Source organism: Camelus bactrianus, chromosome 16, assembly GCF_048773025.1.
Source record: "Camelus bactrianus isolate YW-2024 breed Bactrian camel chromosome 16, ASM4877302v1, whole genome shotgun sequence".
In the NCBI taxonomy this organism is placed as follows: domain Eukaryota; kingdom Metazoa; phylum Chordata; class Mammalia; order Artiodactyla; family Camelidae; genus Camelus; species Camelus bactrianus.
The window spans coordinates 48,506,290-48,533,194 of record NC_133554.1 but is presented as its reverse complement, the minus strand read 5'-3'; the positions used below and the strand labels follow the sequence as shown (position 1 = coordinate 48,533,194).

At 48.4% G+C, this 26,905-nt stretch overlaps 1 protein-coding gene across 3 annotated transcripts in view; it reads left to right on the top strand.

Moving 5' to 3' along the window:
• The window catches only part of PRKCA (protein kinase C alpha), a 361,417-nt gene that overhangs the window by 257,351 nt on the left and 77,161 nt on the right, over positions 1-26,905 (top strand). For all 3 annotated transcript variants that reach the window (XM_074343523.1, XM_074343521.1, XM_074343522.1), the window contains exon 5: positions 172-300. In XM_074343523.1, the coding sequence (XP_074199624.1) occupies positions 172-300 (129 nt within the window). The remainder of the gene's footprint in view (positions 1-171; positions 301-26,905) is intronic.

Below are 26,905 nucleotides of genomic sequence, written 5' to 3'. Positions count from 1 at the left end.
GTGCTGGAAGGGACATCTGCTAACAGTTCATGAGGTCACCAGAAACATTACAGCAAAGTATCGAGTCAGAGGATAGCTCATTTTCACTTGTGCTGGTACAACCCAAACACCGAGGGAGTGATGGTTGGAGTCCACATGCCCAGCCTCACCCTTCGCTTTCTTGATTCACAGCCTGTGATATGAATGTGCACAAGCAGTGTGTCATCAACGTGCCCAGCCTCTGCGGGATGGACCACACCGAGAAGAGGGGGCGGATCTACCTGAAGGCCGTGGTCGCCGACGAGAAGCTCCACGTCACGGGTAAGGCGTGCGCGGACAGGTGTGAGGCGTGTGGCTTCTCTGCGGGCGTTCGGGTGAAGGTCAGGCTGACCCCGAGGCAGGGCTCAGAGACCTGGGCTGGTCAGATGCAGAGCCACCGATTCGCGTGAACACGTCTCCCAGGAGACTGGTCTGGCCACTGAATCCCCGAATACCCAGTGTAATCATCTCGTGGCTTGAGGTACTCTGGCAGCATGGCCGGTGTATTGGCCCCCTGGGGACGGGAGAGGGACGCCAGCTAAACAGTGCTGTTGGTGAAGGTGGAAGTAGTGCAAGTGGCGGTGGGTGGATGACCTGGATGTTTGACGGCTTCAGGCTTTGGTGACCGATTAGTCCACCATGATGAGACCGGCATCCACCTCTGTGTTAGACCCGGTGCTAGGAAATTCACATAGGTTCATTTCTTTAGTTCTCGCAACTACCTCATTATTAGCCTCATTTTCCGGAAAAGGAAATGGAGGCACAGAGAGAGGAGAACCTTGCAGTGTCACAGAGTAGGTGAGGAGCCGGGATTGGAACCAAGGCATTTTGACTTCAGAACCTGTGTGTCTACTCATCGCACCGTGTGCACCCCTCACAAATAGCCCATCCCTGGGGCCAGAATCCCCTGTCCACAGCCGGGACGCTGCCTCCCCAGGGCCGTGTCTGGGTGGGCACTGTCATGTGGTGGGTTTTCCACTGGTTTTCCCACCAAGTCCACACTCACTTAAGGTATCCTGGAGTCTCGTTGGCCCAGGACCCACTCTGTGTCTCTGCAGTGACTGGACGACCCGCCGTGTGGATGTGTGGTTTGATTCTCAGATGTCAACCTTGTTTCCTTGCTCTTGGGGCCCCTCCAGTACCACCACACACTCCCTCTTCCTTGATGAGGACACTGGTTTCCATTAGATCTGAAAACATACCATGTTTCCATTTGTACTGGAGAATTCTAAGCTATTGTAAAAATGGAAAAACTGACTTTAATGTTGTTGTAAATAATTGAAGCTATTATAGAAAAAAGACTCAAAAGGTCTGTTTAAGGAAAACAGATGAGGGTGGAGGGTAGGGGCCAGTTCCAGGGAAAGCTTATTTTTGGAAACATCCTCACATTTTTTTTTTCTTTGAAAAATAGACAAGTTCTCTACCCAGGGCTGTCCTGTCAGGTAAGAATTCAGGGAAAATCAAGCAAAGGGTTTCAAGTTGTTGCTAAGAGAGGGTTAACACGCTTTGCCGCTGGAAAACCTTATGAAACAAACACAGTACAGCTGGTGGTCAAGATCGGATGGTGCGGGAAATCCCAGTCACAGACGCAGCATCCCTGCTGACCTTTGGTGTTTATTTTCTCCAAACCATCCTGTTGGCACCCTTGCATTTAGGGCTGTGGTTCTCACCTGCATCTCCCTTCTTTTGGGTGGCACACACCCGGGGACCCTCCGCTCAGAGCAAGCAGACTCCTTGGGAGCCATGAGCAGTCAGGTACTGGGGGCAGAGAGCATGCCGGTTAGAAGGAAATTACCATAAAATGTGGGCGTAATAGATGGTAAGTGGTTGAGGAGCATCTGGCTAAACGTTGCAGTGTTTTTCCTCTGCTTTGTGAGCTACTGATGGCGGAATAATAGACACCCCGTGTGAACAGTCAGGGCTCAGCTGTGAGGTTCTCAGCTCCCGGTAACGCAGGAATACCCGGCCAGGGTTTTCCAGTGTTCAGCTCTCACTCGTTATGCTTCTGAATAGAGCAAAACACGCACTGTGAGTGCTAGACCGGCCCCCTGCCTCCTCTGTATGGTGCTGCCTGAGTTTTCCAGTCTCTCCTGTGAGCCCCAGGAGACTTGCAGGTGGAAGACTGCACAGAGAGGCCCAGATGCCCTGGCGGGGGTGGCACAGGGTACACGGTACAGGAGAAAAGACCCACCCTGCAGGGACAGCAGGGTTCACAGGCTAACTCCACCATCGCCAGGAGCTGAGCTTGGTTCATAGCTTGAGAATCATCTTAGGGGAAGACGGCCTCACTGAGTTGGACACGGACTTTTCACGTGTCAGAGCCAACCAGGACAACCTGTGGCTACAGGCGGTCAAGTCTCTCAAGAACGAGTCTGTACGTTCGTGCAGAGGTATAGCTCTGCTCCAGGAATATGCACGCAGCTGTGGTCTTATAATAATAAAGGCCACGGCAGCGAACGCCTACTGAGCATGTCCCACAGAAGGGACGCTTTCTAAGCACTTTACATAATCAACTTATTTAAACCTGTGTGGAAATTTACTTTATTACCCTTTACTTTTTGAACGAACCGAGGCACAAAGAAATAACTTGCCCAAAGTCACACAGAGGGTAAATTTAACGGATAGATATCCAATTGATAGAAGTAGGGATATTTTCATGAGAGTACCAGTAAGAATTGGGATCTTGTCTTAGGTCAGGCTGCTACGACAAATAACCGTCGACTAAATTTGTCTCAGTTCTGGAGGCTGGGAAGTGCAAGTTCAGGGTGCCGCCAATTTGGTTTCTGGAGAGAATTCTCTTTCTGGCTTGTAGGGGCTGCCTTTAGGCTGTGTCTTCACTTGACAGAAGAGAGTGGGGAGAAGGAGACTGGGGGTAGGGGAAGGGAGAAAGGAAGCAACTGGCTGGTGTCTCGTAAGGGCACTAATCCCATCATGGGGGCCCCACCCTCACGATCTAATTACCTCCCCGATGCCCCATCACCTGAGAAGGTTAGGGCTTCAACATACGAATTGAGGAGGCACAAACATTCAGTCCACAGCAAATCTAATTTTAAAATACATTTGTTCTTTCTGTGAAGGAAATGCAGTCCTAAGTACAGGAAGCCAAACTAAAGGAAATAACTAATTAGGAAGCTTTTTTTTTTTTAACTTTTAGTTTAATTTTAGATTTTCAGAATCAGAATTAGCCAGGCTTCAACGAGAAGGAAAAATATAAACAAGAAACCATAATAGAGTCGAGTTTACGGTCCAAAAAAAAAAAAGTTGCCAGAGTAGTTCCAGGTTCCTATACACCTGTCATCCAGCACCCCCTAAAAATAACATTCTTACACAACCATAGTGTAAGAATCAAAGTAGTCACATTTTAAAATAGTACCTGACAAATCTGTGGAAAAATTGGTACCTAAGTTAGTCACTCAAAATTGTTCTAAAGAGTCAGAGAGAAGACACGAGGCTTCCCGATGCCAGTATGAAAGGACTGCACAGAGTCCCAGGCTGAGCAGCACCGCAGCCCCTCCTACGTGACCGGCCTCCCAGCCCGGCAGGCCAGGCACCGGCTTGTCCTGACGAAAGGTTTCTGTAGCAACAGCTACCGTTGACTGAGTCCACCTACTGTGTACTTACTGTCCAGAAGCCTGGATCTTTCTCTGTGCTGAGTGCTTTATAGTCATTGTTTCATGGACCCCTCAAAAACACCAGCACAGAGTGGTTTGGTTTTTTTTTTTTTTTTCCCCTTTTCCATTTATTTTTAATTTGAAGTGCCTAGTTCCTTTTAAAAAAATTTTTTTTGGTGGGGAGAGGTGACTTAGGTTTATTTATCTTCTTTATTTTTTAAAGGAGGTTCTGGGGGTTGAACCTAGGACCACGGGCATGCTGAGCCCACACTCTGCCACTGAGCTATACCCTCCCCACCCCCTCCCCTACAGAGTAATGTTATTCTCATTTTCGAGATAAGCAAATGAGCTAAGAGAAGGGAAGGAAATGGCTCCAAGTTATGAGGTAGAAAGTGACAGGGTTGGGGCTTGAGCCCAGGTCTGACTCCTGTACCTATAGGCTGGACCCTCCCAAGTCTCTTTTATTCAAGAGTCTCCTGGAGAAACAGCGAACCCATAAATATTTGCTAAACCCATACTGAGCACTCCACAGGTTCTCTGGGGTTATGGCAGGTCTGAATGTGGGACTTACAACCAGGGGAGAGAAGAGTAACACATGTTAAAGAACAACCCAAGTCCACATATAATTAAGTGCTCAATTAGGTGGGAACCAAATAGCATGCAGTTGGAGGCGCTAGGGGGTGATGAAGCGGGAGGGAGGGAGGGAAAGTTTCCACAGAGAAGCAGGGTGAAGGATGGTAGTTACTCGAGAGGGCAGGGTGAAGAGAGCTCCAGCGGAGGGCTGAGATGGGATGGAGGAATTAGCCTGGCTTCGATGAAAACGCAGATAGCAACAATAAACCATAATGAGCCAAGCTTACGGTACACATGCAAGTGATTTCTTGGAAAATCCTCTTAAACCCTAAGCAGCTGTGTTAATTGTTACATTGGTTCCATCTCCATTTTACCTGTGCAGAATTGCTCGAACTGAAAAAGAATTCCCAAAATAGAAACTCCCAACGGACTCCTGCTTTGGGCTGGAAGTCACCCGTTTGAAATCAGAGATCAGTTTACTTTTGAGATTGGTGCAGTATTTATGGGAACGGCCTCCGCTTTCGTGGTGTATTTTTGTTTTTTGCCTTTGGGCAGTGGTGCGATGTTATCTGAACAGTTCCATTTTTTTTTTCCTATCCATATGCCATTTTAATAGATTTTCTACATTCTTGTGTGCTTTTTATTTGGTTTGGAGGAGTGGTAAAAAAAAAATCCCTCATGGGAATGAATTTTCAATTTAATGTTGTAAGTAAATGGGAGAAATATCGTATGCTTTACAGCTGTTTCAGGAACACGTTTCTCCCACAAGTAGATTATTCTGCAGAAGAGTCTGATTTTTCTCAGATACTTTGGGTTGCTAGTTTGGCACGGAGATGGAAGTTCTAAAACGAGTTCCATAGCCGGGAGGGGAGGACCTCCTGCAGGTTCTGAAGCTCCTTGCAAACTGCAGATTGCATCCTTCCTTCGACCTTCTGGATTCAATGTCTCTGTCTCACTGCCCCAGCTGTTGAGATTTGCCATCACGTTGTTGTGGATTAAAAATAACAGTAATATTCTCTGAGTGTGTTCTTCCACCTTATTGTAGCCTAGTTGCAACGGAATCAAGGCAGTGAGACGCAGCTTCGTATGACAGTCACTCATTCTTTGACTCAAGCATTTATTATACATTTATTAGCCAAGCGTCAGGCTCTCTGCCAGGTGCCAGGGATGCTAAGATAATTAAGATATATTCTTTATCATGGAATGTGTAGACTTTGTGGGGAGTTAAGACATGAAAAAGAATGACAGGGCAGTGCACCCAGGACCTGTAAACATGGTGGGAGCTTGGAAGAATGGTGCCCCACCTGCCCCGAGGAAGCTGCAGGTGGCATCACACAGGTAGTGAGAGTGGAGCCGGAGGCCACTTCAGGTGAAGACGCAGCACCGTGGGAGGGTGTGGTGTGTTCAGGAAGCTCGACGCAGTGCAGGATTCCAGGGATTTTGAGTGAGCAGTGGGGAGAGCTGGAGGGAAGTGTCTTTCCATCTTCCAGGGGTTAGGGCGACAGTCATCCCAGCTTACAGATGGCGCGGGTCTTAGGAGTCACTTGGTAATAGCTCCGAGTCACACACTTCCTTTTCAAACAGGAGGATTTAAAGTTCCAGGTGGCTGTGTTTTCAACAAGAATAGGGCATCAGTCTCCTACCGTGACCTCCAGGCATGACCTTGAGATTCACGGCAACCCTTGACTTCTTTTGTTGATGCTGGGAAAGGGGGCACAGCAGGTAGCCCATTGGTCGCCTGAAAGCTTTGTGCAGGTCCTTTCCCCACTGGCAGGAAGGCTTGTGAAATGTAATAACCAGTGTGGGGCTGCCAGCGAGGAGGAGGTGGACCAAGAAGCTTGCCTAAAGGAAAAAGGTGTTAGTTGGAGGTAATTTCTAGTCAGTAAAAGCTTGGCTGTGGGATTTCGATCTAGCTCAGGAGCACAGAAGGGATGCAGCTGGTGTGGCTGGCCCTTTGGTTTGGAAGCTGCTCATGTGCCAGTGTTTCCAGATTGTCCGTTACTGGTGATGCAGCTGACCACCGGGTTAAGGTGTCTTCATCTGATCCCTCCACTGCAAAGGCACCTTTTTAATTTATAATCAGTAAGTCTGGGTGTCGTACCTGGAGACCAGCAACCTTTCACCCGATAGTTTTAGCATCCACGGACGAGCCTTAATCAGTTATTACATGGATGGCTGCAAAATGGTGATTTTCTAACTCTGTAATCCATTCTACGTTCATTAGCTGGCATTCCTCTGAGAGAAAAGCTTTCCCTTTACATTTCCCCTACATCTTTTTAAAAGTTGCCATTTGGGCTCCCAAGTTCTTTTGTTACTGTCTTTTTGTTGTTGTTGTTCAAATCGTTCGAAAAGTGGCCAGTGGGAGCCCCCTCCCATCGTGTCCCTTTGATGAGACCTGTCCATTTTTTCCAATACTTCCTTTCTTTTGGGAACAGAAGGGCTCAACTTGTGCTTCAGCCGTGTCTCTGAGGAACACTGGCATGTTTTTAGTGGGAAATAATAATAGGACTCCAACGTCTGATGGGGTGGAGTAGGAAGTACACAGTATCGTACCCCTATCTGATACTGTAACTAAAATTGTATAACCTGAATCGAATCATGAGGTGAGGGAAAACTAGACAAATCCAGGTATTGGGACGTTCTGCTTGGTAAGCAGCCCGGACTTTTCAAAAATGTGAATGTCGTGAAAATAAGACACTTGAGGAGCAGTGGGGGAGTCCAGCTCTGGACTGTGCTTTAGATCATGTTTTTGTATCAGCGTGACGTTTCTGGGTGGTAATGGCAATGCAGTTATGAAGGGGATACTGGAATATTTTAGGGGTGATTTTTTTTTCTGATGCCTGAAACTTACTTCCAAATGGTGCAACAAAAACCAAAAACAAAAAGCTGAAAATACGTGTGTGTACACACATACACACAAGGCACGTGTGATGCAATGTTTATCATCAGTGAAAATTTTCAAACCAACCAAACCTCTAAAAAGTGGGGCTATGTTAGGCTGGAAATTTTTGTTGTAGTGGATACAGCACTTAAAGGTGCTCTGTGGGAATCACTCTCAGCTGGAAGGAAGCCCCAGGTGAGCCAACATCCAAGTCCCTGACGCGTATGCTGATGGAGAGCCAGCCGGTCAGAACGCAGGGGGCAGATGTGGGAACAGGGGACATCAGTGCAAACCACAGAAGCCGCTGGTATTGACTGAGTGCCTCGGTCCTAGGAGAAGAGAAACCAACGTTGATTGAACACCTTCCAGGTACCAGGATGCTTTCCTGTCGATGACCACAACAAGCCTTCCAGAAAAGAGCTATCACCATCATCATCGTTTTGTAACCAAGGAAACAGGCTGGCAGAGCTCCTGGGACTTGCCCCCGGTCACACGGCTGCTGGGAGGAGGACCCTCTGTCCCCAGTCCCCAGGCACTCGCCTCCCACCTGCTTACACAGCTGACTCCTGGATCTGGATAAGAGATTATGTGCCCGTTCACAGTCCCTTCCCTTTAGTACAGACGTGGCCCACACTGTTGCTAAAGGGTTTGCAATTTTGTGTTTCCATCTTGAGGTTAATAGTTGAGGCTACTCTGAGATGGCCCGACGGCTCCTGGAATCACTGCAGCGCCATGGACGCCATGGTGGGTGAGAATCTGCTGTCATTTCCCCTCAGAAATAATGGCTAGAAATAAAAATAGAAGCAGGGAATCCGGCTGACCTCTTCAATGCCTTAAAGTGAAGACCTAAAATGAGCAACAAAGAATGGAAACAAAGCCCCCTTCAGCACGTGTGCTGGTTGTGCGGGAATTGGCCCGACGTGTGACCTGCCACATCCTTGTCAACCTACCATCTCTGTTTTTTTCTTACCCACCCTGGTTCTTTCCCACTGCAGCCTCGTCCTTGCTCTCGAATTCTCAGTCTTGGAAGAACCCACCTCTAGCTTTGCCAGTGCTTAACATCCAGGTGCTTCCTTTGCCAAAGAAAACAGGAACTACCCCTAAGCGAAAAACCGCTAGCACCGTGCTTGTCCCAGAGGCGTGCTTGCACATGGTCCCTTTCAAATGCATGTGCTTCTAGGTGGTGACTGGTGTGTTTCCATGCCTTTGTCTACTCTGTCTTCTTCCTTGATTGGACACTGCTTAATAGCAGGTGCCACATGTCTGTGTGAGCCCTTCAACAGCCAGTACCTTGCCTCCCTTACACCCCCCAACCCCTTGGCGATCTGTGCTCCCATTGTAAGGAAAAGCTACGTGCTGTTTCCCCAGGGGGCGGGCTGTTTCCTACCCCCTCAGTTTTGCCTGTGCTGTCTACCCTGCTCCACCAGGAACATCTTTTTTTTGACACTCAGCTCTAGCTCCCTTTATGACACCTCTCCTAACATTTCATGCCCCGCCTCAAATGGGCCACTTTCTCCCCACGCCCTTTATAACATTTATAATGTGGTTTCACTTACGTGTTTATTTACACATCGGTCTCCCTCTGATGGTGTCTTATCTCCTGTACCCCAGCCCCGTGCCTTGAGTTTCTCCCTAAGACGTGTTTGTTGAGTAAATGATGATGATGATGGACACAGTGTAAAAAAAAAAAAAAAAAAATATATATATATATATATATATATATATATATATATATATACACACACATATATATTCAGCTTGAAACCGTGTTCCTACATCCTAAATCCAGGCAACTCTTCCCATTTTTAACCCTCTTTCTGGATCATATTTAAATGATTCTGTTCTAGCCTCGTTCATAAAGCCAAAGGACTTCTGGGATCCTTTAGGGAAACACACATCTGCCAAGAAAAAGGTTGCATCGTCTCAAAGAGACGTGTCATTATTTACATCCTGACTGTGGTACCTCATCCTGACCCATCAGTGGCAGAGCTGACTGTCACATGTCTACTAACTCGCAGTTTGTCTTCCTGTGGTTTGGAGTGTTATTCCTGCATGGTTCTCTGTGCAGTGGGTCCAACATGGTTTTTCACACCAGGTGCTTGGTCCCTGGGTGTTTGTGAGAGGCAGCAAGACCAGGGTGACGGGGTAAGGGTCACCAGTGACATTTCCTTCATGTGGCATTGCCTTCGTCTTAGGATACAATGGTATCCAAGCTCAAAGTGACGTGGCTTCTTTCTCCTGATGAAGATGATATCAAGCCCCTGGATTCCTTATAGGGGCCTCAGTCTTCCACCCGCTTTGACTTCAATGGCTCCTGACATGAAGAAGCATTTTTAAAGATGGGCTTTGAACCCCTGCATCCCCGGAAAGAGGAGAAACAAATTATTTCTGGGGCCTCTTTCAAGATTATCCCATTAGCATACAGGGACATTGACACTGACTGAGCAGGTCATTCTCATGCAGGATTCTAATTGCTTCTAGTTATAGGATTATCATTTAAGCACAAGATTAATTGCCATGAACGTATTGCAAGGAACTTGATCATCTAGAAAGTAAATGCATTGGCCAAGTGAGGAATCTCTTAGAAGCCTGAAAATGATGTCTTTTTAATCACTTGCACTGAAGCTTTCTTTTAACTCTTTGATGAGTGGAGGCAATGTTAAGAGGGTCAGGATGGGAGAGCAAACAAAAGCAGGTAAGTGTCCCTTTGGTTCCCCAGCAAAAGATTGGAACGCATCAGCACCCAGTGTTTGGTTCACCATTAGAAACGTCCCCAGATAAATGCGGAGATTCTTCCTCTCTTCATTTGTTTCATCTTCAAGGCTGAGTGAGGGTGGTCCACCAAGAAGCTAGAAGAGGCAGCCACTTCCTTGTGGTCCTTTCCAATATTACGCTATTCTGATATCCCACAAACATGTTTTTTTCAAATGCTTTCTGAAGGAATCCTCCAGTTAACGGTATGCACATACTCTGATTATCAGCACCAAAATAGTACAGAGAAACACCAGGCTATATTCATCTCAGCTTCTAGGCGTTTCCACTTGGAAAGAGTGTGCAGATTTCCGGGGAAGATACAAGATAAGTTAGCTCCTGGGGTTGTTCTAAAATATCCCCGATGAATAGAGCAGGGCTTGGCCACCTGCAGGAAGCTCTGCCCCAGAGCATCCCCCATAGGGGACTTTCTTTCCTGAAAAGAACAGTAGTTGTATGTTACCACCCACTTTCCTTGGTAATTAATGCAAGAGTTTGTGGTTAATTAAAGACCGTCAGGGTCCCTTTTGAACCCAAAGTAGGCATTTTTTTTTCCCCTAGAATAATGAAGCAAGAACAGATGTGAGGCAAACTTCCTGTGAAAGTTTTCAAGGCAGGGGCGCTGAATTTGGGGAAAATCACAGCAGAGGGAGTGTTGCCTCACCCGCTTAGACCCACTGGTGGCAGGGAGAGTCGTCCAAAGAAAGAAATTCTGGTTTTGCTGAACACCCTGCGGGGAGGTGGAGAGAGGAGGGCTCTTACTCTGGAAAATACCCCACCGGCATCTCTTTCCCTGTGTGAAGCCACTGTGCCTGTAGCCACCCCCTGCTGGGAGTCGGGGTGCAGGGAGTGGGGGCATATTTCTTTGGCTGTATGTGCTGCTCTCATTTCATGGGATCCCTGGGTGACCACCTGCAGAAGGCATCTACCCAGAGGCCAAAAAGAAAAGTGTGTGTTCACTACATGTTCTCAACAGCACGGTCCAGCTTCATGACTTCTTCCTCGTTCCCAGCTACTCAGGATGACCCCGAACTTTGTTTCATTCCCCCACCCAGAGAGAACAGGGACTCTTGGTTACCCTCAGAACTTCCAGCTTCTGAAGGATGCCAATTTATTTCTGAAAAAAAAAAAAATTTCCTGGTACCCATTCGATGACTAACACTCCGTGAAGAAAGAATGCAGTGGACTTAAAAGATCATGAAAGTGATCTGGTTTCAGAGGGTACGTGGCCTTGGCTTCAGAGTCAGATAGACTGGATTTGACTCCCAGCTTCAACACCAACTGATGCTCAGTATTAGGGACCGTTCCTCCATGCATAAGACACATTTGTCCCGGTCACATTTGTGTTACATTGTTCAATGAATCAGAGTGTATCACTTTATTGACACATTAGCTCTTTCTGTCCTGACTTGTTCATGACCTACCTTAACCCCAGTGAGACTCCAGCTACACTCAGGAACATCTCATCCCAGGTTTTGTTTGTTTTTCCCTTTACCGTGTCTCCCAAGCACGGCCCACGGCTCACTGTGGAGTCATCACTCTCTGAACTGCAGGAGCCCTGTGTGAGTGGAACGGTTGCATATTAAGCTGAGGAGATGAACCTTTAAGATTCTAACTTGCTGTGGACCTTGGCTTCATCGGTTAATCTCTGTGTTTTCCTTTCCTCATCTGCAAATTCTGATTAAGGCACTTGACCTGTATGAACCCCGAGGCCTCCTTCAGCTCTAGGGTTCTGTTGCCGTGAGAGTCATTTCAGGAAGGAGCTAAACACTGGTGCCCGTCGGCGTGTCCCCTCTTGAGGAGCTGACAGTAGAGTTGGAGACTCCAGGAACCCAGCACCTGGATGAGGTCTGAGATGCGTTTGGTCTCGCGATGTGGTCCTGTATAAAAACCAAGGCTCAGAGAGGGAACTGGACTATTAGGTAGGGTTTTTTGGGTTGTAAGGGGCAAAACCAAGTTTCAGCCCCCTCTTAGAAAAGAGAGTTATCCAGAGAAAACTGGGGTGTCTTATGAATTCAGGGGTGGGAATGTGGTTCTGTGGGACCATAGGAACGGCTGGAAGCGGAGGCTGGCTTTCTGTATCCCACCTCTTCTTTCTCTGTCCTGCTGGCGTTTGTCTTTTTCATAGCAAGCTAGCTTTCTCCGCATTGCAGAAGGCACGGCCCGAGCTTTGCCTCTTACAGCTTCATCTCTCCCTCCTGTGGTGTCGGGCACGAATCCAGATGTCCCAGGGAAGGATTCACTGGTTCAGGTCGGGCCATGTGCCGCCCCTGCACACATGGACTGTGGCTGAAGGGCAGGGTTTTATAAGAGGGCAGTTAAGGGCGGGGGAAGAAAATTTTGCAGATGTTGCCAAGCAAACAAAACAACAGATAATGCAATACTTCCATAAGCCATTCGCCAGGGTTGATTGGGGGGTGGGGACACGGTCTCCTCCTTCGATGCCTTGTTCCCTCAGCTATGTTGCACATGTGTGAAACAGCTAAAGGGCAGCGGCAGTGGCTGAGCTTCTGTACAAAAGTTGGGTATGACTCCTAAGTCCCTTTGGAACCAACGAACATATTCCGGGCCTGGCCAGTTTCCAGAAACAGGCAAGGATAAAGAAAACATTTTGATTTGGTGGCGCTTGTCCAGTCCAGCCACCTGGCATGTTAATGACACCCTTCTTATTTAGAAGCTATGAAACAGCCCACCAGGTTGCAAGCATCACTGGTGTTGATGGAGAAGCGGTAATGGCGGTCCCCGCAGGAAGCAGAGCCCTCTGAATGGGGCCACAGTTAGAATATAGAGCAAGTGGCCAGGAAGGGTGGACACGTTTGATTAGGGCCTGGGACCTGGACAAAGCCCCCCAGCCTGCATTTGGGGTTGTTTGGCCTGAAACGACTCTCCGCCCCCCTCCCCGGGCAGCGCCTGCAGTCTGCCTTGCTTATTTGCTCCTGGCAGCCCTGCGCCTCTCACCCCCGAAGCCGTTGCTTTCGTGAAGGCTTCCAGCTGCGAGAACAAACTCCCTGGTGACACACAAACAATGCCTCTGGTTTCTTCGCCTCTCTCTCCGAGAAAGGCCAAGCTTCCATTCAGCCGGGGAAAGAAAAGCAAGGGACATTTTATCCTTGAATCCCCGCCATCCATCAGTCCCTCCCGCCGGCGGGGAAATGATGTGTCTCCTGCTCGGTTTGCAAACTGTGGCAATTTTGCTCCAAGCGGCAGGTCCCCTCCCTGTGATGTCCTCCCCAAAGCAGTTGGATCTCCGATGACCCCACCGTCAAGCCTCGCGGGGAACGGGATCCTCGCCCTGTGCAGAGTCTTTGAGCCGTGGGTTCTCCCACACTGGCTGTCTTCCCGCCTCATCTCTCTCTCTCTACCTGACGTGTGCCGATTCGGTGATGGCCTCAGCACCGCGGCTCGGTGCTGCACAAACAGCTGGGTCATCATCTCACTGGATTAAAACTTTTACATCCGAGATGCTCGGCCCCCAGTCCTGCCTTTTTCAGAGTTAATTTAGTCTCGCATTAGGTTTGATGCACGTGGTCGCCTTGCGCACATCGAAAGTGTTGACAGATGGGCTCAGTCAGAGAAAGATCCCAACAGGAATGAGAACATCCAGGTTTAAAAAAAAAAAAAAAAAGAAAGAAAACTGTGGGTGAGGTGATAAGAGGCTTTGGCAGGTGAAAATCTCTTAGCCCTGCCGTGGTAAGTTTAATGAATATTTATTTTCAGCTTTGTGTTCTCAGATTAAAGGCTGCAATATTAGAACAGATAGAAAGTCTGGGGGGAAATGACTTACTATCGTCTCTCTCTCCGAGGACTGTGGTGTTCCGGAGACAAGTGCTAACACCAGCCTCTGGTTGGCATGAACCCCTCCCACCCCTAATAGCCCCTGATGAGCAATGAGCCCATTGTTGGTGACCAGGAAAGTCCGGGAGAGCCGTTGGTCCTGCAGGTGATGGGAACAGCCCCGGGGTGGGGCGGTTGGTCCCTGCCCTGCCAACCGAGGGTGCAAGGCCCTCGCAGGAGCACTATCGCCGGCTAAGGAGGCGTCACACCCGATGCTCAGCCAGCGCATTCCAGGCAGGGAAGCCCAGCAGAGGCCCCCGGAAGATGGGGCTCCCTCAGGCAAGCTACCAAGAACAAATTCCTGCTTGTAACCAGTCCCAAACTCTTCTGCACTTAGCCCCTTGTGTAAAGGTGATAGAAAGAAGCTTGGTTTCATTGGGCTTTGTCTCTTGAGGGTTCAGCGACTCCAGATCGAAAAAATTAAGAACCAACAAGCACTTTTGTCTCTGTCTGCCACGCTGACGTGAATGCTTATGAGTTTATTAGCGGCTGCCTGGGAGCCAGGCCTGATTTAATTTAATTTAATCTCCTTGGTTATTTTCAGTTCAGCTCAGTCTATTTTAAGCACGGATGCAGGGGAAGCCATCAGACCGAGGGGGCGGCTGAGGAAGAGGGGGAGGAGGTCCCTTCCGCTCCCCTCCCTGGTTACTCACGCTGAACCCCTCCCCACAGAAAGTGAATGACTTCATGGAGACAGGTCTGCCGGACCAAGTTCGAGTTCCCACCGAGTTCCCCTGTAGCCTCATCACCCTGTCTCTGAGTAAAGAAGTGTTCCACCAGCTCAGGGAGGGGTGTGGCGCGGAGGAGACTATGACGCAGCCAGAATGACAAATGGAGCCATTCTCCCTAGTGCCAGGAGAGGACCGCAGCATGGCACCTTCCCTTGGCCCCTCCCTTTCTCTCTTTAGCAAACTACTGTCTTTCCCTGTGTTGTTGTAGCTCTTTTTCTCTGGAGTGCCCTGATGCTGTGCGATCAGGAGTTTGAGAGGCAGGATACCAGGCTCTCCCAGTTTGATGGGTTTTGTCTTAGTCAATGCGTGAGACAGAAGCTCCCTCAGTGAGACTCAGAACTGAAAGTCTTGTCCCCTGGAGCTGTCATGCCAGCTGTGAGCCCGGGAGCAGTGTCCCCAAGGCCACTCTGACATTCATTGCTCCTGGGGGGACCCCTGAGGGTGTGCATTTGGTTTGCTAACAAGAGTGATTCAGAACAAGAGAGTCTTTCCCAGTTTTATGTGCCATCTCTGGATGTGGAAGGGTCCATCCCTTCTGGAGTGCTGGTCCCGTGTGCCCGGGGCACGTACGAGGCTTACCTCTTGTGCAGAATCCCTGCATCTCCAAGGGTGCCTGGCACAGAGTTGGCCTCAGAGCATGTCCATATGACGACTGCTTTTTTCCTGGATGATGCTGATAAGAACACCTACCACCAGCTGGGGGCTATTAACTGCTTACTTTGTGCCGGGCACTATGCCAAGGGTTTGACTTGCATGATCTCGTTTAATATTTAGAGTTCCTACTGGGTGAGACGCTTGTTATCTCCATTTTAAAGATGAGAAAGTGGAAGCTTAGAGGGTCATGGACGTGCCAGGTGACAAGGTGGAGCTCGAACTTGAATCTGAGCAGAACGTTTCTGCTCCATGTCCCGGGAATTTCCACGTAACACAAACAAAAGTGTTTCTGGTGCAGGCTGATGAGCGTGAGCGTTGGTGGCTCTCCCCACACCCCACCAGGTGGAGATGCTCTGAGAAGAGGGAGCCCTGCTGGGTTTGGGGCTGAGGGCAGGACTGGCCGGAGGGGGTCTCGGGTGGCTCAGGTGTCCTTCATGGTTCATGGCGGTCCGGCCGGCGGGTCTGTTAGCCACTCCCTCCTCCACACCAGGGCTGCAAAGCTTGATGCTGTTCAGTATGCAGCCTGCTGCCCCCACCCGAGACACCCTGAATCCAGTCCTCCAAGAGTGGAACCTGCACGTATGTTGTGCGTGAATTCTCCACCGTGATTCTCATGCACAGAAACATTTGAAAACTGCAGATCTGGGTATTTCAAGCTCTAGTCTTGTGGTAGATTCAATTTTCTTAAAACAAAAACAAGAAAAAGTGTCCATATGTTTGGGATGATGTTGGGGGGGGTTATTAGGATCAGAGCACTCCGTTACCCAAAACAGACATACATGTGGAAATGCAGCGGCATCTGAAGGCAGGAGCGCAGGTGCTGCTAATTCTGGTCTTCCATTCCGAAGGCACCAAGTTTCACCCAGAGGTGGCCCTGGCCCCTGGAGACCAATTCCAACACAGTCCTGATGAGTAGTACCCCAGGATGCCACTTTATTAATTTAGAGAGAAAAAGAAAACTGGCCATGTATGTGTCTTTGGACTTGATCAAAGCACTCTCTGCAGTGCAGTCAAGATATACCTGGAGACAATTTATAACAAACCCATTTTATTGATTTGCCCTCTAAAACACTGTCCCATAGACTGCCAGTAGCAGGAATCCACTGGGGTCGTGCCTTCTTTACCAGTAGACAGACATCAGGGGACTCGGAACACTGCCAGGCAAAGATGGAGTTATGACAAGGGAATCGGGTAACTGTTTAATGGCATCAGGCTAAGATTTAACATTTATCTCAAGGAAGAGGCAGTTGTGCTCCTGGGGCCAGAAGCACTTGAACGTAAATGCTCAGCCCCTTCTCCCGGGGCCAGTTTCACAGATTCTCCTAGTGGTGGCCTCACTGTCTCTGCTTTTCCTCTCTTGTTTGAATATTTTCACGCCAGACACTGGCTGTTCTTGCAAGTCTTGGAACCACCCATCTCCTTCAGAGGACTGTGCAGAGCTCTGCTCTGACCCAGTATTGAAGGAGCCGGGGGTTTGTCGATTCCCAGAGATGATTCTTGCTTCCCTCATTTCCTGAGGAAAGTGGAGTCACTTCATCATAGCCCCAGGTTTCAAGTTCCCTCATCTTCAGCCTTTGCAGAAATCATCTTCCCCCAAATCTGATTCCGTCTTTCCAGATGATCTGGATGAAATAACTCCAAGTAGTAGAGGAGGAATGTTTATGTGAACTTCAGATCTGTGGGCGTACCCCCCCCCACCCCCAGCCTCACTCCTACCCCATCCCCACCCCAGCTCTAGGGGGTCAGAGAAGACTCCAAAATTATACGAAGAATGTTGTGTCTACATTCTGGGAGGGAGTGTGGCCACAGCTGCCATCCTCTCCAAGGCCTCCTATGAACACCCCCCCCCCTCCATTTAGGCATTATTTCCAGAATGAAGCTCAATGAGAAGGAAGCATCACTTAAAGAGTTTGGAGAAACAGAGTTTTTTCCCCCAAAATTTCTCACCCAGCCAAATTGCCGTTCAAGCCATGCATTCTAATATATACGAGGGCTCAGAATATACATCAGCTGCATGCCTTTCTTGAAGTTATTTAAAGGCCAGCGAAAGAAGACTGCAGGACAATAATGAGGCAAAATTAAAACTTCAGGAACGGGGAGGTCCTAAGACAGAAGGATAAGCAGTAAGCATTAAAATCAGTTGGACATCCTGATGTGAAAAATAATTATTGAGAACTATCAATCATGTGACAATCATAGCCATAATTAAGAATCTCAAAATCTAAGTAGTTTTATGGTAACAAAACTGAGAAATAGGGGTGGGCGGCGGTGGGGGGGGGGTAGGGGAGTAGACCACGGCCACGCAGGTCTTCACACACTGGAGGGAGGACCTCTGAAGACACTCGTTTACTCTTTTCCTTGATGACTGGAGAAACAGAGAATTAAAAAAAAAATGTTTGGGGCTGAATCTTTAATAAGACCGTCATCAGTGGAATTAAAGCAAGATTTATACGTTCTAAAATTTCTGGGAAAGGTTAATGCAAATAAAACACCATGTAACAAAGGGCTGGAAACAAAACAAATAACCAGGAGATGTTAGGTAACAGAGTCGGATAAGGTGTTAGGTGAAGAGTGAAAACAAAAGTGGGGAGAGGTGGGGGGAGGGTAGAGCTCAGTAGTAGAGCACGTTCTTAGCATGCACAAGGTTCTGGGTTCGATCCCCAGGACCTCCATTTAAATAAATAAATAAATAAATAAATAAATAAATAAATAAATAAATAAATAAATAAATAAATAAATAAATGCCTAATTACCTCCCTCCCTAAAATGAAAAAAAAACGTGAGAGAGGCAGTTCAGTGTAGGCGTTAAGAGTGTACTGGAATCCAGCTGCCTGTCTTACCCCTCCCCGCCCGCTATTAGCTGAGTAACCTTGTGCCAGGTACCACGTAATCCCCACAGTGTCAGCTTCCCTGTCTGTAAACTGTGGATTCCAAGTAGGGTTATTATGGGGGCTTAATAGATCCAAAGTCCTGAGCATTTTGTCTGGTACATACTTGTGCTCAGAAATACAGGCTTAAACTGCCCAGAGTTTCCAGACTTTTTTTTAACAAAAATTCAGCGATGTATATTCTATTAGTGAAATTTACATCTTGTAGGAAAGCAGAAAAATCTTTCTACCCTGCCCAGGTTCGTAGCTGGGGCTCTGTAACAAAAGACATAACTAATGAGAAAAACATACACATTTATTTAATATACATTTCACGGGACCCAGGAGCCTTCATAAGGAAATAAAGACCCAAAGAAACTGTTGAACCTGACTGTTTTTGTCCTAGGTTTGATGAAAAGTGGCAAGTTGTGGGAAAATATAGGACAGAAGGATGTGAGTGAGCTCAGAGAGGGGAATTGGCAAGGCCCTGCATTTGTATCCCTCCCTGGGTTCCTCTGTCTTCAGAAATAAGGATTCTCTTGCCTCCAGGTGTAAGGAAGGCGCTTCTCACGTGAGGGTTTTAAGACCTCTTCATGGGAGATGGGAAAGGTCAGAGGGTCCTTTCTGCACCAGCTGTTTCTCAGATTCCTTCAGCTGGAAACAATTAACATGCCAAGGTGTTATATTCTGGGGGTGGAGGTGTCCTGAACCCTAAAAACCTAAAGCAAAAGCCATGAACACTAAGAATAAAGAATGGACAGAGAGCTTTCAGGTGAACAGAGGAAAGCAGCTGAAGGAGAGAATCGCCATGAAAACTAGGCACCTGGATGCAAAAGGCTGTCCTTCACAACGGGTTGGAAATTTGAAACAATGTCAAGTGTAGGCTTGTGGCAAGAAGTAACAGAAACTTGAATATGACCAAAGAGATGGCCCAGCGTAAACCAGCAGAAGCCACATAATCCAGTGGAGATTCACGTCACAAATGTTGCTGGGAAAGTTGTCTAAACATTTGGCAGAAAAGATAAATCAGATCTTGCCTCACACTGTGCACCAAAATAAACTTCAAATGGGTTTAAAAGTGAAATATAAAAAAGAAACAAAATAATGAAAGAAAATACAAGTGAATATGTGGCTGATCTCAGAAAAGGCAAGGGAAGACAAGAAAAGGCCGTCCTCTAAATGTAAAAGAAACGGAAAAAGTGAAAAAGGGAATGTGTGACGGATTTAACTGTATACAAACATCAGCCTCTGTGTTTCTAGAAGCGCAGTTAATGAAATCTAAATGAAGTCTGCAGCCAATATGACAAAGGGCCACTGCCATTCATTCACATCCAAAGAATTCTTCTGACCTGGTAGGAAAATTCTTTAACACCCTGTAGGAAATTTGAACAAGGAGTAAATCAAAGAAAAAGAAACACTAATGGCCAAATAACCATGTCGTGGGGGTGGGGTATGGGGAGTTAAACCACAAAAATAATCAAGGAAGTCAAAATCACAATGCTGTTTTTTAACTTTTGTCCCCACACCCTTCCTAAGGTTTGGTTTGGGCGGCTTGACTTTGGGGGGAGTAATTTGGCACTGTATGTCAAGAGTCTTGAATGGTTTTGTTCCCTCTGACCCACTTCTAGTAAAATAATGTCCCCTGGGGAAAAACATCAAACTCAGATGAATATTTATTTATGCATGAAGATGATCAGTTGCCACATTATTTATAAAGGTGGAGAATTTTAAACTACAAATTGGCCCCAAACAGGGAATGGATTAAATAAACTATGATATAGCTGGAAGACGGAATGTTAGACATTTAAAATGATTTCAAAGCATGCCTTGTTATGGTATAAAGCAGGTTGTTCCTAGATGTGAATGCTATAAAAATAAATAGTATAGATAGATGCAAAGGAAGAGACTGGCAGTAAACACACCAAGGTGCCAACAAGGGTTCTCTCTGCCAGTGGAAGTATAGGTGATTTAAATTTTCTTCTTTATACTTTCAGGTATTTCAATTTTTGTATGATGGGTGTATCCATTACTCTCATAATAAGAAAGATAAATATTTCTTAAGCCTTCCTATAATATTTATGCAGACTCACTTGGGGCTCTGATAACCTGGAAAGTATTATTTCCCTCACACAAACCAGATTCCACTTCCTTTTGGAACGTCAGCATTCTAGAATTTTAATAGAAATTGTTATTTTCACTAACTGTAAGAGAAAAAGTAGTGAAACGTTTTATGGTTCATTTCCAAGGACCAAATGTTGCTTTTTCTCATCTCACACCAAACTCCTCTAAGTTCTGTTTCATAAATTTTACGAGACTCTGGTCGAAGAGTTGCTGGCTCAGGTTTTCTGGTATGTGACTGGCCACTGGATTTCCTGGGACCGAGATGACATTCTTATCCCCGAACAGTGAGTCTCACCAACAAGACAGAACATTCAATAAATAGGCCCTAAAGGGGGAGACGAGTGTCCCTGAATCCTGATTTATAGTTGGGTGATGTGGAGTGGGGCGGGGAGGGTTGAGCTGGTGTGCTTTTAGTGTATCTCATTTTTCTCGCCTCTGGCTTCAGCAATACAGGAAGCAAATACCAAATGTATGGGTCACTTAACGTGGAAGAGCTCAAACCCGAGATTCTGTGAGTTTGGACACAGATGGTATCCGCAGACTTGACACAAGGTAATTAGATCAAGAGGGGCAAACCCAGCAGCGCCAGGAGCCCACATTGTTCACAGATTCACAGTCGATTGTTACCCAGACAGAAATTCTTCACTGTGGTTGATGACACCTTCGCATTTTTGCCCTGAAGTCCAGAGAAGTTCTGCGTGGCAGTGGCCCTTTCCCAAGTGTAAATGGCTCTTTTCGGTATATTTCCCCATAAAACTGGAGCCCTGTCTTATGTCCTTTAGCCTTTGTGAGCTCAGTGACCCTTCCTTCAAAGCAGTGTTAAAAAAAAAAAGTGCCGAACTCCTTTTGGGCCTGGAGTTATTCTCCATTGAAAAGGCCTGTGAGGTTTTTCCCTGTCCAAGAGTCCCTCCAAATGGATGCTTTGTGAACTGCAGCCCAGACGCGAGAAGTCTGCAGGCTTTCCTGTCTGCTTTAGCTTTCCAGCCCAGCAGGAGTCCGTGGGGCGCTCTCAGGTTGTGCCTGGCCCTGTGCTGCCCTCCCCAGGGGTCGGGGGGAGATACCCAGGTAGCTACGAGGCAGCCCCTGCTCCCAAGTTGCTGTGAGTCTGTGGAGATGGGTTGGGCTGGTGGTGGGGCGGAAGGTCAGAGAAGATGGGTCTTGTGCCAAGGAAAGGATGAAGGGGTGAACCCAGAAGCCCAGGACGGGAGCGGCGCGGAGATTCAGGTATTTAGGGAACAGTCCCTGAGTGTCTGTTCGCAGTGCTGCACTAGGCCATAGGGGCTCAGAATAACTGGTGGCCTCGCTGGTATGAACGGGTCTTTGGGTTTCCCTAAGTACTGAACGTGAGGGGTTGGGTGCGGTTAACTCTGTAACATACTTAACAACCAACCATTCAGAACCGCTGCCAGCTCTTAAGTCTTGCCGCCATCACGGGGTGAATGTGGAACGGAGTACGGAGTGTCCCTAAAATCCAGATAGAAATTTAGGGTAAATAACAGAGAGCACAGGGTCTCGGCCTCTTCTCTAGATTGGGAGCCTCAAAAATACTGTGCCGCTCAAGCTTTGATAGAAAATCTCCCAGTTCTGATTCCTTTGTGAGGGAAGGGTGCGACTTTTTGCTTCTGCTAGCCAAAGCAGCCTTTCTGCTGAACCAGTCTGATGCGTTCACCATCAGCTCTCACCTTCCTTAGTAACTCCTCATCCTGAACTGTTGGGGGAAATGATACCTCCTTTTGCCAGATTGAGCTCGACCACTAGTAGGCGCCCACGAGCTCATGGAGAAACGTGCGGCCACCCCGGGCAGACCTCCTGACTCACGCCCCCCACCCAAGAGCAGTTCCCAGCCGGTTCTCGCTCCGCGTTGCCAGGACCGCTCCCAGACCTCTGCCCACCCCCAGCGAGGTAGGAGTCCTCCCAGAGGAACACTCTCCCTCTGTCTGCAGGTTCTGAAAGGCTGTGGGCAAAGGAGGAAGATCCCTCAGTCGTTGGAGAACCGGGCTCTGAAGACATTCAGCTAAGGTCCTCAACCCAGGACCCGCAAGTGCCCTAAAATGGTCATAGAAACTGTAATATTGTGTTAAAGGAGCTTATGGCTTGAAGAGAAGGCAGAACTCTGGCCCAGAGTGTGTTCAGGTGGACGTGTCACCACCCAGCGCTGAAACCCGCGTGCATCGGGAAGTGACTCGGGAGCTTTCGCTCGCTCTCCCCGCTTCCTTGTGCCAGCTGGAGCCCGCCCAGGGCCCTTCTCCCGCGGTGACCTTCTGGGCTGACCTGACCGCCTTGCTGACTCAGGTCCTTCCCGGGGTCCCCGGCTCCCTTGTGACATGCCCCCGCCTCTTGCTGGGGCTCGGCTCCCTGATGGGTCGAGAGGCTCCAGCTCAGATCCCCCAGTCCCGGAACCTTGCCTATTGCTCGACAGCTTGGCCGCCCCCGAAACATCTCGTGTGAAGGACGTTCGGTAAATCCTGTTCCGGAAGCAATCTGTCTCACCACCAGTTTCCCCACCAGCGTTTGCTGGGGGAGGTCTGGCTCCTGGCTCCGGGTGCAGAGCTGACTTGGAGCGGCGCGAGGGAGCTGGCAGCGTCTGAGACACGGTTTCTCCCCTTGCAGCACCGTCAGAAGAGGCCCAGTGTGAAGGCGACAACAAACCTCGAGAACAGGGCGTTCTTCCTACAAATGTGAACGGGAAAGCCTGGCCCAGAGGCCACACGAGAACTCCGTGGTGTGACTGCTCCAGCATTGCGGGGGGCAGTGAGGCTTTCTTCCCTTTTTCTGTCTGATGCAGCCCATCGGCCACTTGAGATGCTCCTGAGCTAGTCACTTAGGCTGCGGGGAGGGCGGCTTTCTCAGCAGGTCGAGCCCTTAGCTCTGGAGGTGCAGCTACATTGACCCAGAAGCACGGGGCCTCTCTGGCGGCGCCAGGCTCTCGTCTAACAGAGGAGCTTGTTCACATCCCAGTGCTGATGGGCACACACGCCTTTAAAATTCCAATTTCCGAAGCAGCTGCTGCATGACTAAAGAATGGCCCTGGCTGATGCCTTATCACTGTTTGCACTTGGGTGTGAAACCTGTAGGGGGTGGGAGTGGGGGGGGGTTGGCAAATTGCAGCGGGTCATGGCCTGATCAGATGTTCCAGGGTGGAGGCTGCAAATCAGGTTTGAATAGGAAGAAAGCCTAACACAGCCCGGGGAAGAGAAGCCAGCGTCAGGACATGTGAGCGATGTTCGGATTCCGAAGGGTCTGCTAAGACTGGAGAGGGCGACGGAGGACAACAACGGTGGATCCTAGTTCCTGCTAGAAGACACACCCTCTCTCCTCAACCCCGCCCCCCCGACTCTTCCCAAGCTTCAGGACAAGGTCGGAGCTCAAGAGGCCCAGAAGGAACCAGAAGGAAGCGGAGTCCTAACCAGGAAGAGGAAGCTCCTCTCCCGTGTCAGTTTCTCCTCGCTCAGTGTGTTGTCGGTGACGGGAGTTGGGGGCTAGTAGGGGTGGGGGTGGGGGTCTTGGATCTATGTCAGGGATCAGTAAACCATGGCTTGAGGGCCAGATCTGGCCCACAGCCTGTTTTTTTTTAAATAAAGTTTTATTGGAACACAGCACGTTCCTATGTTTCCACCTTGCCTGTGGCTCCTTTCACGATGCCCCAGCACACGTGAGGAGTCACACTGGAGGCTTTGTGGCTTGCAGAGCCTAAATTATTTTCGATCTTGTCCTTTAGAGAAAAAGTCCACTACCCCTGTTCTTTGAAAACAGCCGTCCCCGGGTGCAGAGGTCGCCTCGGGAGGACAGAGTAGGGGCGGAGGCTCAGGCCGAGTCAGGACTCAGTGGTACTCTTGAGTCAATCACTTATTTTTATTTTATTTTATGTTTTATTTAAGTACCGTCGGTTACATTGTGTCGATGTCTGGTGTACAGCACAATGTCCCAGGCATGCATATACATACATTTATTTGTTTTCATGTTCTTTTTCATTAAACGTTATTACAAGATATGGAACATAGTTCCCTGTGTTGTACAGAAGAAACTTTTTAAAATCTATTTTTGTATAGTGTGGCTAACGTTTGTAAATCTCAAACTCCCAAATTTATCCCTTCTCACCCCTCCTTTCCCTGGTAACCATAAGATTGTTTACTTTAATCCATCGCTTATTAAATGCTTGACCTCAAGCAAGTTACTTAACATCTCTGCCTCAGTTCCCACATCTGGAAAATGGGCTTCTGAGTCATTGTTTCACAGGAACATTGTGAGGATGAAGTGAGCAGGTGAAGTAAGGCACGTGGAAATCTGTCAGTGAGTGGTACCTAGTATCTGTATTGAGAGATAGTGCACATACTGTAAAATTCACCTTTTTAAAGTGTACAATTTAGTGGTTGTCAGTATCTTCACAAGATTGTGCAGCCATCACCACTATCAAACTCTGAAACATCTTTCATCACCCCAAAAAGCAAACTCCTTAACGGTACCTGCAGGAGGCTGAATAATGACTGTCCAGAGATACCAGGTCTTAATCCCTAGAATCTATAAATATAACCTTGTTTCGAAAAAAAAAATGGTCTTTGCAGATGTGCTGAAGTGAAGAGTCTGGAAATGAGGAAAATATTGCAAATTATCCAGGTGGGCCGACAGTGCAATCGCGAGCATCCTTAGAAGAGAGACAGAGGGAGATCTGGCGCGCAGAGGGGAGGCTGGCGTGGAGGCTGAGCGGGGACAGCAGTGATGTGCCCACAAGCCCCGCCGTGCTAGCAGCCACCAGACGCCGGGAGAGGCAAGGTACAGATTGTTCCCTAGAGGCTCTGGAGGGAACGTGGTCCTGCCAACACCTTGATTTCGGCCTGGTGGCATTGACGCTGGACTTCTGGCCTCTGGAACTGTGAAATTCTGTTTTAGGCCACCAAGTTTGTGACAGTGTGTTCCAGCCGTCACAGGAAACTAATTCTGCTGTACCTGTTAAGATTATAACCTGTGCCATCCTACTGGCAAAAGGCAGGCAGAAGTGGGGGGGTAAGTTCTAGACTCTCAACTGAGGCAGAATGCTCTTCGATACACTCCACTTAGCCTCAGCCAGCAGGCTTTAACCTGGCAGGACCTAAACATTTTATGAACCCAAACCTTTCCCCGACTCCATTCATTGCATTTCTCCTGCATAAGGCTAGTGAATGCTTATTGGATTAGAAAAAATGAAAACACGGCCCACCCACTCAGCAGGCCTCTCGTGGCATGCACACACTGGGTGTTCTGAGCATCCCTCTGGGGGGAGCGAACACTGTTTTGGGCACATTTCATGCTGCTTTGTGGAATGTCATTTTCCTGAGTTTCAGTATTTGTTTTGCGATCTTAAAAAAAAAAATCTCTGCCTGAGCAGATTTACTCGGCTCACTCTACACCCACTGCAGCTGCCTTTTCTCCGTGTGCGCTCTGTGTGCTGTTGGTCCTAGAGTTAGTATCTTCAGCAAAGATGAGAGAGGACGTGTGTATGCAGAGCATCGCTCCTGCGTGTGCCTGGGCAGAGCCTTCCCTCGTGGCCTCTTTGGTGTTACGACCGCTGGACGCTCTTGGGCCCTCAGTCTCGGTGACATTGTGGTCTTACTTAGCTCAGGGCTAAGCTCTTGGTTCTCGGGCAGATGTCAGCGTGTTCCAGAGGCCCAGCTGTCGAGATCACTTAGTAACCAGAACACCCCAATGTTCCAAGTGATTTTAAAATGGCGCCCGAGACGCCACTTCACTCCCGTCCTTAAGTCAGGTGCCACGGTCCCTTCAGCTGGGTTCAAGGCACCAAGGCAGAAATACGCACTTCATCCTCCTTCCCACCAGCCCCTGCGCCACACCCACAGCTCAACCCAAAGCGTGTGTTCCTTGAACCCCCCGCGCTCTGTGGCCTTCCTCCTTCCAGGCTGTGGTCTCTTCCCACCCTCCCCATCCCCCTGGGCAGACTTCTCCCATCCCCTCCTAGCTGAGGCCAGTTTTACCACCTCTTCCCTGGGACTTTGTCTTGTTTGGGGTCATTTTTAACCCAATAACAAGGGAAAGCTGGATTTTCCAAGCCTACCCCGGCCTGGCCACCTGTTAGCTTTGTGTCGCACACAGGTCTAACCCCTCTCCTCTCTGCCTCCAAGTCCCCGTCTGCAAATGGGCTTGGAATAGCATCCCTCTCTTTGTCGTAAAGTTAGCTGAAAACAGTGTCAGCCGCAGAGAAACCTCTCCAGGAATGTGGTCCCTTCCCATCGCCACCATGTTCTTTAGCTTCTTGGGTGCCAGGGAGTCAGGGACCAGCCTACACCCTCAGTGCCACGTGGTTGAAATCAGCCATTCTCAGTGGAGAAACGAGAGAGCTCACACACCCCGCTGCTCATCTCTGCCTTCTCTTTAAAGGCAAACTTCTTAGGAATAAAATAACTCATCAGATTTCTCTAACATGAAACTTATGTTCAAATGTGACCATATTTTTAATAAGAAATTAACTTACGGGTCTAAAGTTCTCTGAAAGAAGGCGCTACAGTTGTCAAAATCGATGCTCTGTGTTTGCTTGAGGGCACGGTTGATGGATTTGCGGAGCCTCCATCACTCTGTCGCCTGATGTTAAAAGACACCAGGTTCATTTGACCACAGGCACTAACCCTTCACCTGTTCTCTGCGCTTACCTGTCCCCTCAGCATTTTTGCATTCATGCCTCTTTTGCCCTTGGTAATTTTAAACAAAGAAGAGTTTGGGGGGGGGGTTGGTAGTGCCAGAAACATAATTTTGGCTTTTGCATGATGTGGGGTAGAATTACAGAATTTTGTTTACTCTTGCTTTTGCTGTGGAGCAAGGATGGAGGTGGGAGGGGGTCCGTGGGTCAGCACACACTGAACGATCCAGACTTTGGCA